Genomic DNA, 12358 nt, shown 5'->3' with positions numbered 1-12358 from the left:
TATCAAAAATGAAATCAAATAGCTTCAAGAAACAAACTCTGAAACAAGATGTTTGAATTATGACTATTCAGTTAATGATCGTCAATCACAACATATATTTATATAATACCTTTAACATATTCTCTTGTACAAATTCCACAAACTATACAATGTAAGATCCCTCAAGGCAGAGAGACAGATAACAACAATGCTACAAACAATTTTCATAACTTTTAATCCTTGGAGGAAATAAAAGATTTTTTATTGTTTGAGCATGTACATTTATTTATTGTTAACCTCCATATTAAAAAAACGTGTGGAGCAAGACATAAGCAGACATTTAATTGAGATCTCTGCTGCTCTACCAACTATAATGGGAGAAGTTTCTTACAATGAGAGATTTGTCACAGTTTCTTGCAACATAATTTGACTCTGAATTTTATAAAATAAAACTATAAAAAGCCAATCAAAAAAGAACATGCCTTACAACACAGAAAGCACGTGCTCATTTAAAATACAGTTAACACTGAAAATAGAATTGTACATTATAGAGCACATAGTGCAAAGAACTGTTTGCAATTATTTACTATCTGGTATACATGGAATAGAATTCATTCCATGTCTTTGAGATGATATATTTTTACAAGGATTATTTTGTGTTTTCCTTCCAAACATACAGGGGCTGCTATAAACTTGGCTCATTGAGTATTTTGTAGCAGTTTCTAAGCTTGGGGGTTCTACACAAAGTCAGGAAGCTACAGGTCCATACGTGTTCTGTAACTCACTGCTAAAACAAATATTAATTGGACTAAAGCAGGCCTTGTGGATTTAGCCGTTAGCAGTGGTTGGTTATCTCAGGACAAAGCTGAGACTGCAATTCACAAGACATGTGAAGGAATGTTGGAGTATTTTAGCACTTAGAATAATCCTCATGAAAGCTAAGTAAAAAAGTTTATCACAATTTAAATTAATTTATATCACTAAAGTTAGCAACATGCATTAGATAAATAAAAATTGCTGTGAGTGACATTAAATCCCACTTGTGAGTTATTGGATTTTGCTCATTGTTGAAATAATATCGGGCATTCCAACATTGGATTATAAAGACACTGTGCTAAATATTTTACTTCCCAATAATCCATTACTGGGGTAAACTCTATTGTTTGAGACACGAGATTCCATACAGCTTCAATTCCATGATCACTGCATCTTTACTACCCTCTCCATTACATCACACCACCTCTACAAAGCACAGCATGTTTACTATATAAGGGGGAAAAAATCGAAAAACCAGAAAGTTTAGATATAAAGTAAAAGATAAGTTAAAGGCACGAACTGAGTCTCAAACTCCTGCGGCCTTTCCCATGCCATGTGAATTGTATTATTTTAGTTTACTTTATCATTGAAACAACTCGATGGAATTATCCCCTGTCTAAAGTATATTATTCAAACCCAACTTATGTACAAAATTACAACATAATGCCAATAGTTAAAACATTTTAATAACTGACATCACAGAGCAAGGGCTACTTAAGTATATTCTGCTACATTCCCACATTATAGTAGTAGTAATCTCCAAAAGTATTTCATTGGCTGTAAAGCGCTTTGAGACGTCCGGTGGTCGTGAAGGGCGTTCGAGAAATGCAAGTCTTTTTATTCGGGAGGTTTGGGATTATTTTTTGAGTCGGACCCCAGAAACAGGAACTACCTTCGGCAGGTATGTTTCATACAACGTTGCAATCGTCAATATCAAGAACCCTCTCTCGGGAAAAACTACCGGCTTTTATTTTTTTTAAACATAACAGAAGGACAGTAACTTCGGTGAAAAACCAGCCGCTTGCAGTGGCTGGCTGCTCGGGTACAAGTACCGAAATAACACAGTGCGGGGGCGGCAAACTGCAACAATCCCGGGAAAAGCGTGAGCACGAGGCTGGAGACGGAATCGGTCCCGGGGAAATAGCGGCGGAGCCCAGCCGGCAGACACTCGGGCCACAGTCAGCTGGCGCTGAGCAGGACCCGGCGCACATGGCAGTGCCAATCAATGTAACAATGGGCAGGGTGGGTCACATGGCAGTGCCAGTCAATGTAACAATGGGCAAGGTGGGTCACATGGCAGTGCCAGTCAATGTAACAATAGGCAGGTGGGTGAGGTGGCAGTGCCAGTCAATGTAACAATGGGCAGGGTGGGTCACAAGGCAGTGCCAGTTAATGTAACAATGGGCAGGGTGGGTCACATGGCAATGCCAGTCAATGTAACAATGGGCAGGGTGGGTCACATGGCAGTGCCAGTCAATGTAACAACAGGGAGGGTGGGTCACATGGCAGTGCCAATCAATGTAACAACGGGGAGGGTGGGTTACATGATGGTGTCAGTCAATGTAACAATGGGCAGTGTGGGTCACAAGGCAGTGCCATTCATTGTAATAATGGGCAGGGTGGGGTCACATGATGGTGTCAGTCAATGTAACAATGGGCAGTGTGGGTCACAAGGCAGTGCCAGTCATTATAACAATGGGCAGGGTGGGGGCGCATGGCAGTGCCAGTCAATGTAATAATGGGCAGGGTGGGGTCACATGGCAGTGCCAGTCAATGTAACAATTGTCAGGGTGGGGTGATGTGGCCGTGCCTGTCAATGTAACAATGGGCAGGGTGGGTCATGTGGCAGTGCCAATCAATGTAACAATGGGCAGGGTAGGTGACGTGGCAGTGCCAGTCAATGTAACAAAGGGCAGGGTGGGTCACAAGGCAGTGCCAGTCAATGTAAAAATGGGCAGGGTGGGTCACATGGCAATGCCAGTCAATGTAACAATGGGCAGGGTGGGTCACATGGCAGTGCCAGTCAATGTAACAACGGGGAGGGTGGGTCACATGGCAGTGCCAATCAATGTAACAACGGGGAGGGTGGGTTACATGATGGTGTCAGTCAATGTAACAATGGGCAGTGTGGGTCACAAGGCAGTGCCATTCATTGTAATAATGGGCAGGGTGGGGTCACATGATGGTGTCAGTCAATGTAACAATGGGCAGTGTGGGTCACAAGGCAGTGCCAGTCATTGTAACAATGGGCAGGGTGGGGGCGCATGGCAGTGCCAGTCAATGTAATAATGGGCAGGGTGGGGTCACATGGCAGTGCCAGTCAATGTAACAATTGTCAGGGTGGGGTGATGTGGCCGTGCCTGTCAATGTAACAATGGGCAGGGTGGGTCATGTGGCAGTGCCAATCAATGTAACAATGGGCAGGGTAGGTGACGTGGCAGTGCCAGTCAATGTAACAAAGGGCAGGGTGGGTCACATGGCTTTGCCAGTCAATGTAAAAATGGGCAGGGTGGGTCACATGACAGTGCCAATCAATGTAACAATGGGCAGGGTAGGTGACGTGGCAGTGCCAGTCAATATTACAATGGGCAGGGTGGATCACATGGCAGTGCTAGTCAATGTAACAATGGGCAGGGTGCGTCACATGGCTTTGCCAGTCAATGTAACAATGGGCAGGGTGGGTCACATGGCAGTTCCAGTCAATGTAACAATGGGCAGCGTGGGTCACATGGCAGTGCCAGTCAATGTAACAAATGTCAGGGTGGGGGTGACGTGGCCGTGCCAGTCAATGTAACAAAGGGCAGGGTGGGTCACATGGCTTTGCCAGTCAATGTAAAAATGGGCAGGGTGGGTCACATGACAGTGCCAATCAATGTAACAATGGGCAGGGTAGGTGACGTGGCAGTGCCAGTCAATATTACAATGGGCAGGGTGGATCACATGGCAGTGCTAGTCAATGTAACAATGGGCAGGGTGCGTCACATGGCTTTGCCAGTCAATGTAACAATGGGCAGGGTGGGTCACATGGCAGTTCCAGTCAATGTAACAATGGGCAGCGTGGGTCACATGGCAGTGCCAGTCAATGTAACAAATGTCAGGGTGGGGGTGACGTGGCCGTGCCAGTCAATGTAACAAAGGGCAGGGTGGGTCACATGGCTTTGCCAGTCAATGTAAAAATGGGCAGGGTGGGTCACATGACAGTGCCAATCAATGTAACAATGGGCAGGGTAGGTGACGTGGCAGTGCCAGTCAATATTACAATGGGCAGGGTGGGTCACGTGGCAGTGCCAATCAATGTAACAATGGGCAGGGTAGTTGACGTGGCAGTGCCAGTCAATGTAACAAAGGGCAGGGTGGGTCACATGACAATGCCAATCAATGTAACAATGGGCAGGGTAGGTGACGTGGCAGTGCCAGTCAATGTAACAATGGGCAGGGTGGGTCACATGGCAGTGCCAGTCAATGTAACAATGGGCAGAGTGGGTGATGTGGCAGTGCCAGTCAATGTAACAATGGGCAGGATGGGTCATATAGTGCCAGTCAATGTAACAATGGGCAGGGTGGGTGACATTGCAGTGCCAGTCAATGTAACAATGGCAGGGTGGGGTCACCTGGCAGTGCCAATCAATGTAACAATGGGCAGGGTGGGGTCACCTCGCAGTGCCAGTCAATGTAACAATGGGCAGGGTGGGTCACATGGCAGTGCCAGTCAATGTAACAGTGGGCAGGGTGGGTCACATAGTGCCAGTCAATGTAACAATGGGCAGGTTGGGTGGCAGTGCCAGTCAATGTAACAATGGGCAGGGTGGGTCACATGGCAGTGCCAGTCAATGTAACAATGGGCAGGGTGTGGTCACATGTCAGTGCCAGTCAATGTAACAAAGGGCAGGATGTGTCACATAGTGCCAGTCAATGTAACAATGGGCAGGGTGGGATTCCCGCGCCTGATTGGTACAGATTGACGCGGCATCAGCGTGCAAAGCGAGAGGAGTCGAGGTGCAATGGGAGCAGCTCCCCATGAGCTTAGAACTCGAGAGATGGCAGTTAACGCCTAAAGAATACTACCTGCCCCAAATAAAAGGAGCGAGAAAATATATGTTGAAAATGAGAGGGTTGTTTTGGCTCAGTGGTATTTTGTTGGAATAAATGGGATGAAAAACTGAAAGAGACTCCGGCACAGACTGCCCTTCCTAACCAGAGCAACATTGCACACAACCGCTGAGGCGAGATTGTACAGTAATGTACAGCAATCACAATGCCGTACTATCCAGGAATCGTGCAGTTTATACGCAAACTACACTCACATCTCCTCGGTTATTCGCGTATTTGCTCGTTTCACCAGGTAGGCACTAACCTCAGCTCGCCTGATTCTTAACGGGTCAAATACGTGCTGAGGTTCACTGGGAAGAGTCTTAAACTGGATCAGCCACATTGGAGACTATTGTTCAGCTTCTCGTCTATTACAGAGAGGAGCCCGGATTCTGCCCACCCCGTCAGAATGATTGCCTTAGCCAGCACTGAGAGCAAAGGTTCACAACAGATGTAATCCCAAATAGGACAAATCAGACAACCGAAGTCTTGCACGCCAGATACCAGAGTAAAATGTGTATGTACTCAAAACAAAACGCCTTCCCTTTTTTGACATTGCTGGGAAATACACAACAGATTTTATTTTTCCAGATCAATTCCTTTTTTTTTCGCCCGAAGGTAGATATTAAAAATACATATGGGATGGGATAATCCAGAGATGGCACATCACTAACGTCAGGAATCACAACTAAATGTGCAGAAACTAGAAACCTTTCGGAAAATACACAAAAAACAAGATGGGAAGGGGGGCAGTGGTCGCCTTTAAACTTTTCTCAATGCGACTTGTTTTATTTTGGGGTAAAAAAAAACGTGCAATGGTGAAATCGAAACCACAGTTACAAATAAGCCTGATTTCTGTTGTGGCCTGAGTAAGAACATAACATGGATAATGACTCGTTGAAGAAAAAGGGAATAAATCTTCATTTTGGAGGCAATTAACGTGTTGATTTCACTCATGCCCCTAAGCAATATGTGGATTTTTTGTTGCAAATAGCTCTTATGCTCCGTGTCTAGCGAGCTTTTTGCTAACAGATTTTTAACTGAACAAACGTGGCAATTCAAAATTCGCAGTTGTGCCCAAAACAGAATTCGGTGCAAAATTTGAAAACTTTTGATTTTCTCTAAAGCAGTTTTTCATGTGGTACATTGAAGAAGCAATACCAGCGGTTCCCAAATATGAAACGAGGCTATTTACACGTGATTTAGTTAATGCGAGTAATCCGCATGAAAGTGTATTTCACTTTGAAGCGGCGCGATTGCTTTAAAAAAGCTTTCAATTAAATTTCCATCTAGTTAGACAACTAGAACTGATTATTGGTTAACACATCCTAACTATACGATTATTCTTTGACAGGGCCGTGCAAACCCCCGTGGTCTTATCCACCAAGCACCGCATCAAAGTCTGTATGTTTTTATTAAAATATTGCAATGCGATTTTAACACACCTTCTAACCCGCTTTGAGAGCTTTACCTGCCTCGTGTCTCCCAAGAGCTCGGCATATCTCCTTGGAAAAGTAGGGCAGTCTATTTAAATATGTCGCCACCCTCCCCTTTCTGTGAAAAGTCAACACGTTCACTAATGTCACTGTATGGGAGGGGGGCTAACAGTTTGCGTAGGTGTGCTTTTGTGTGCGGGAAGAATCACGATTGGAATGAAATGAAATGAAACAGTTGGTTGGGATGGCGTTTGGCTGGTGTTAAAGCGGCAAGCGAATCTATGCAGTTGACTGCGTCGCAAGTGGCGTTTTCCACATGTGACAAAAGGATAGCAATGAATTTAATGCATTCTCTGTGATCGCTGCTGTTACAGCCCCTCAGTCGCTGCCTTTTGTACAAGACCGGCCGATGGACGTTACAAATAGCCGCGTTCCCACGGCGCCGACTCGCTTTTGAGAAAGTCTCCCCGAATCCGGTGCGCTCTGGGCGGGCCGGCGTGTCCACAAAGTCTCGCTCTCTCTCTCTTTCTCTCTCACTCGCTCTTTATCTTAAATGAACCCGCCAAAACAAACAAAAAAACAATCAGATAGGCTCTGGTGAACCTCAGACCAAGTTTTTAATGAATCGCCCCCGAGCATATACTTTTTTCTAAGCCACCGGTCGCTATATTCACCCCTTGTCGGGGTGTTTTTTTACTTTAAAAGTGCCGATGTCACTCTAATTTGAATCAGCATCGGCCCCACACCGCCCGCACTGAATGGCTCAACTGGGCATGCGATCGGCCAGGGGAAAGCGACAGGCCAGCCTAATGAACCGCAGGACAAGAGCTTTCCCTCTCTCACTCTCTCTCCACACATTTTAAACACCACCTCTCTCAGCGGCAGCTAGTTTCATTTAAAAGGTCCGTGTCCTTTTCCCTGTAGCCTCACCGACAACAATTACTTCCTTTTTTTGGTTGCAAAAAGATCAAAATTAAAAGCGTCAAGAAGCGGGTCAACTTTCCAACCATCACTCTACTGGGCAATCTTGCCGTGTCCAACCTAAGATTGATCCTTAATGAGCACATAATAGGCACTTATGTAAAATATTCATTTGGACCAAAATTCACCTAAAAGGCCTTAATAATATGCAAATAATGAGGAGGCGTATTGCCATAGCAGGCATTCAGAATTCAAATCCAGGAGCTCCATACCTGATCTGTGATATTAACAGAGGACGATCGAGTGATTTCCTCGCTGTCTGATTTTGAACCGCCTTCTCTTTCATCGATAACCAGATCGATAGGCATTTTTCCTTTCAAGCAGCTTATGTACCGATGACAAAAATTGTCACATAATTCGTGTACCTACAATGGGAGGAAGTGGGGGGGAAAATAATAATAAGGCAAAAACATAAAGACACAAATGGATGTGACAAGTGCACGCTCGGCCTATGACATGAGGTTCAAAATAGTTGGAAGCACTCGGGAACATTACAATTATTCTCCAGAGACACACGCATCAAGAATTTGGAATAACTTCTGCAAAATAGAGATATCGCTGAAAATTGACAGTGACAAGATGATTCACAGCTACAACATATTCAACACCCGTGTTAAATTCATCTGCTCCCGGGGTTGTGGCCATTAGAGGATTGACCTGCATGAGTGACATTTAAGGTAAACAGTTTAATTTCATCTAGTTATTTCATTATAACCTTTGAGGAACTCTGCGCACACAAAGGAGATGTGCAGAATTTGAATATGACACAGATGTCTATCAATGGCGAGCTCTCATATACACTGTACATAGACCTTAAGAAGCATTTTTATTGTGGCCTGGGAGAGCAGATTTTAAACATGGCAAAATAAAAAGACGCGGCGCTCACAGTTTCCGTCGCACGTGTGTGATATCTCCTCCAAAAAAAGCACGATTCGCCTTTTTATATTTTATTTAAATATTCCCCGTGGCCTAATGGGACAAAATATTATGATTTCCCGTCTAATTAGTCATAATCGGCAGATTGTTTTCATCTTCAGACTATTTGAAATATCGAGTCTCAATAGGGGAAAAAAGAGGATTTATGTTAAAAGATGTTTAAAATTAAATCCAACCGCGAGATTAAAAATGAACAAATCGCTGGGGCGTTTGTGGTCAGGGTTTTAGTGGCATAGATTGCAATTAGACAGCAAGAGAAATGTGCGGCAGCATTGGCTTTGACACTAATTACAAGGGGCCAGAAACTAAGACATTTATGCAAATCTACTCGCACTAAGAACTACTGTATAACACAATCAAAAGAAAGAGGGACATGAAAATTACCTTCTCTAATTCCAAAAGGTGAAACCTTAATACTTGTATGGCTTGAATCATCTGGAAAGAAAGGTGTAAACATCTATTAGCTCCCAGAACACAACACAATGTTGTTATTATAGTTCCTAATTCTATTAGTTGCAATGGTAAAACCTTTCATATTCCTAACATCTGTGTGTGTCTGTGGGTTGGGGGAGGGGGCGCACAGTAGTTGGATGTGCCGTAACAGCAGTAAAATACAACCAGTGCCTGCTCCATTTTTTCCATCCTACCTATGTACTGATTTTAACGTCAAAAGTTTACATTGAACATACACCGAGCTGTCAGAGAACACAATCATGTACAATCACAGACATTCCCGACAAGCGCTCCCGCAGTTACCATGTTTGCACCCTCCTAGCAATTATGGAAACTTTATTTTTTTTTGAAATGCATAATGAAATCAGTTAGGGGGGGGGGGGGTGGTCTACGTTTTAAAAGCAACTCTTTAGTTGAGCTGAGAGTCAATGCCGATTTACATAACTGGAGCTCGAGTTCTATGGGAGGGGTGTTGTAACCCGGAGTCTCGTTAACATTTGTTGAAACTGAAGATTTTAGGAGAAACGGTCATACAGCAAAAAAATAAATAAATAAAAATCACACATCATCTTAAGTGGGGTGACGGGCGTACAATAACTAAACGCGATGGTTATCGTTAGTGACAGCCAACGCTATCATAAAATCAAAAGCGCAGATTTGCAATGGATTGTAACGATCATTATCCTTTTTCACTGACTGACAAAACACGGACTGTATGTAACCGAAAGCATCACGGTGTATGCCGCAATTATTTCTAAGGAGGCATGTGTGATTTTTGCTAATAATAGTTTTGGTTTGGTTTCCTAGAACGCGCTCACAAGTTTATCCGCATCTCCTTCCTTCTAGGCTTACCAAATTATCCAGTTCAGGATTGGAAGAAAAAAGAGGTTTCTCTGCTCGGATCTAAAGTGAGAAGATAATAATATCGTGATCCCCCTACTCCAAATGTTAACATTAATCATAATCAATGAATTCAAATAGATGTCCAAACTTTGCCGTATTTTGTAATGCACTTTAATATCACACATTCTCAGTAAGCTACATAAAAGATAAGTTTGGTTTACCCAGTATTAGGATTAAAACATTGGTTTTTGTCTGAATAGAAAATAAGCTTCGACATTTCTAAGGAACGCTTCAAGATATTAACAACTTAAAAAAAATGTTATTTTTAACAGTAGAGCTAAACTGACTATATTTCCACTGGCAGTTGTAACTTCAAAATACTCTAATTATTATGGGGTAGTAGAATTGTCCCTTTCACTCCATGATTCGGGACAGTCCATTTCGCAGTTGTTATTAGACAACATCTTTCATTATTTTAATAATCGTGAAACAGTTTTTGGTTTGCATAAGACATGCTGCAGTCCAGGGGAAACATCAGTTTAGCCACTTAAATTATTGGTAATGTTTTTTTTAAATAAAAGGTCTTAAGATTGAAGTTGACATGTGTGTTAGCTGACCTGCTTAGCGAACACTGCTATATCTTCATTGAAAGACTCGGAGGAGCAGACATCACCGCCTGCTACCCCCGGTTCTCGAGGAGTACAAGTTGCTAATTCACATTTCTCAAAAATCAGTGCTAAAAGGGGAAACAGCGGATGTCTGCAAAAGAGGATTGAACGTCAAAACAATGTAAAAAGTAAAGGGAGACTGTCTTTTCTCTTGTAGGCGAGTAGAAGAATAACCAACACGGCAGAGCTGTGCTTAGAACTTCAGCAAGTACTTGTTGATTTCTGACTTTACATAAATTACAGTCGTAAATTGTGGCAAAATCAGTTACTGGAGAAACACCGCGGCCCTTCCTCGTCACTGAAAATCTTAACAATAGTTTGCAAAACGTAACGATTAAGACACACAAAATAAGTGGAAATGTGCTAGTAAAATGGCCCAGAAGTAAACTTTAAGCAGCCATTTTGGACGCCAAATTTTAGAAAGCTTATAGTCAAAAACTATATATACAAAACTGTTGATCAAAATCATCAGCGAGGAGTCAGTTTACTATTTACAATTGCACATGAAATTAAACCGAAGACAAGTTATTCGAAAACTTCGACTCTAAATATCTTCCACAAAAAGTAAATCTCAAAGACCTTTTGGTCCACATGCTAATGAAAGTTTTGCTTTTTCTTTTAAAATATATATATATATATTTAAAAAAATGTCACACATAGATCTCTGCCACAGATCAGAAATAATTTGAAGAACAATGATAAAATGTGCCAGCTACCCACCCGTAAATGGAATCTTTATCTCTCTTTAATGCATCGTTTACAGAGGATCCCATGCTTGGCGGCATGGCATTAGCATGGTTTGTGTGCGGGTATTGGTGACTGTGTAACGGCGGCCCGTGATTGAGGTGGTGGACAGGCTGCATAGACCTGGGGGCGTGAGGATCACCATACATAGTGGTCGGTATCCCTACTCCATCCATACCACCGTAATGTGAGATTTCATCGTACTGCACAACAGAGAGAGAAAAAAAACGTAAGGGGAGGGAAATCAGCATATCAACAAACTTCAACTCCGAAACGCACTGTGCAACTTCATTCTCAAAGTTCTTGACGGAATAGGGCGAACATTTCTGTGAAAAGTTTCCGCAGCCAGTGAATACCGCGCCGTCTTGTCGAAGTAACCCGCAACTCGGTCCCATCGCAACTCGATTCGCTCACTGTTTGAGAAGCGACACTATCAACACTTACCCTTTGCGCCATCGGCCTGCCTCGAACCCTTCTCTCTGTGGCAGCTTCTGCTCTGCTCTATAGGGCCAATATCAATAAGGAATAAACACGCCACTCCAAAGCCAGATCAAGATCCCTGTAAGTCCCTTATGTGGATGATCAGCCCCCAAAGTCTGCAGCTTAACTTGGATGCACTCGGGGAAAATATTTTTTGATCAGCAAAAATATATATATATATATATCGATAGACAAGATATTATTTTTCACCACAGCACCCCGGCGGATAGAGAATCTCGTTCCCCCAAAAGCCAGAAAAAGCGCCCCTCAAACAAAACTGCCGAGTCTCATGGCTTTCTGCCACTCCAGCTGTCAATCAAGGCAAGGTTGTCAAGGTAGTGAATGAATGATGATCCGCCGTGCACTTCCACTGGTCGGGGGGACACCTCAGTGATGGCAGCGAGATCTGCCCGGAGGAGTCCAGCTCCGGATCGCCTTGTGTGTGCAATGAGCCTGCGAGCGCCGTGCGCCTCGGAGAGATGGTGCAGGGGAATCTCACTCTCTGCGGAGTTTGGAGCTCTTTAAAGGGCCCGATGCCGCTGCCCCACTGTTGCGGAGCCAGAGGTGGATTTGGAGAGAATGCTGGAACCCGGAAGCAGTGGTGGCCATAACAGGTCGCGTCTTACACAATGCGCACCGGACTACCTCATCTCTCACATACAGGAGGGGTGGGGGAGAGAGCTGCAGACAGACAGATACAGAGACATATACAATCCAAGCAAAAGCAGACCAACCGGCAGGTACAGATTCTTTACCCACACCTAGAACCTGCACATTTTACATTTTTCAGTTTTTAAAAAGAAAAATTGAACACGATGTGCAAATTCCACGAATAATTTTCAGTGAACGATATCCCAGCACATCGTCTTCAGACCAAAGTTGATTTTCAACAATTGAGTGTTGTGTTCAGCCTTGTTTCTTTGTATCGTTAAC

At 43.6% G+C, this 12358-nt stretch overlaps 1 protein-coding gene across 3 annotated transcripts in view; it reads right to left on the bottom strand.

Annotated features, from left to right (window-relative positions):
- meis1a (Meis homeobox 1 a) overlaps positions 1-11989 on the bottom strand; it is a 272321-nt gene extending 260332 nt beyond the window's left edge. For all 3 annotated transcript variants that reach the window (XM_070889789.1, XM_070889791.1, XM_070889790.1), the window contains exons 1-6: positions 11390-11989; positions 10922-11148; positions 10151-10292; positions 9543-9593; positions 8622-8672; positions 7514-7666 (exon numbers count right to left, since the gene is read on the bottom strand). In XM_070889789.1, the coding sequence (XP_070745890.1) occupies positions 7514-7666; positions 8622-8672; positions 9543-9593; positions 10151-10292; positions 10922-11148; positions 11390-11401 (636 nt within the window). In that variant the 5' untranslated portion in view covers positions 11402-11989. The remainder of the gene's footprint in view (positions 1-7513; positions 7667-8621; positions 8673-9542; positions 9594-10150; positions 10293-10921; positions 11149-11389) is intronic.
- Positions 11990-12358: the final 369 nt, after the last annotated feature.

This window comes from Pristiophorus japonicus, chromosome 9, assembly GCF_044704955.1.
Source record: "Pristiophorus japonicus isolate sPriJap1 chromosome 9, sPriJap1.hap1, whole genome shotgun sequence".
NCBI lineage: Eukaryota > Metazoa > Chordata > Chondrichthyes > Pristiophoridae > Pristiophorus > Pristiophorus japonicus.
This window is presented reverse-complemented; position numbering and strand designations above follow the sequence as displayed.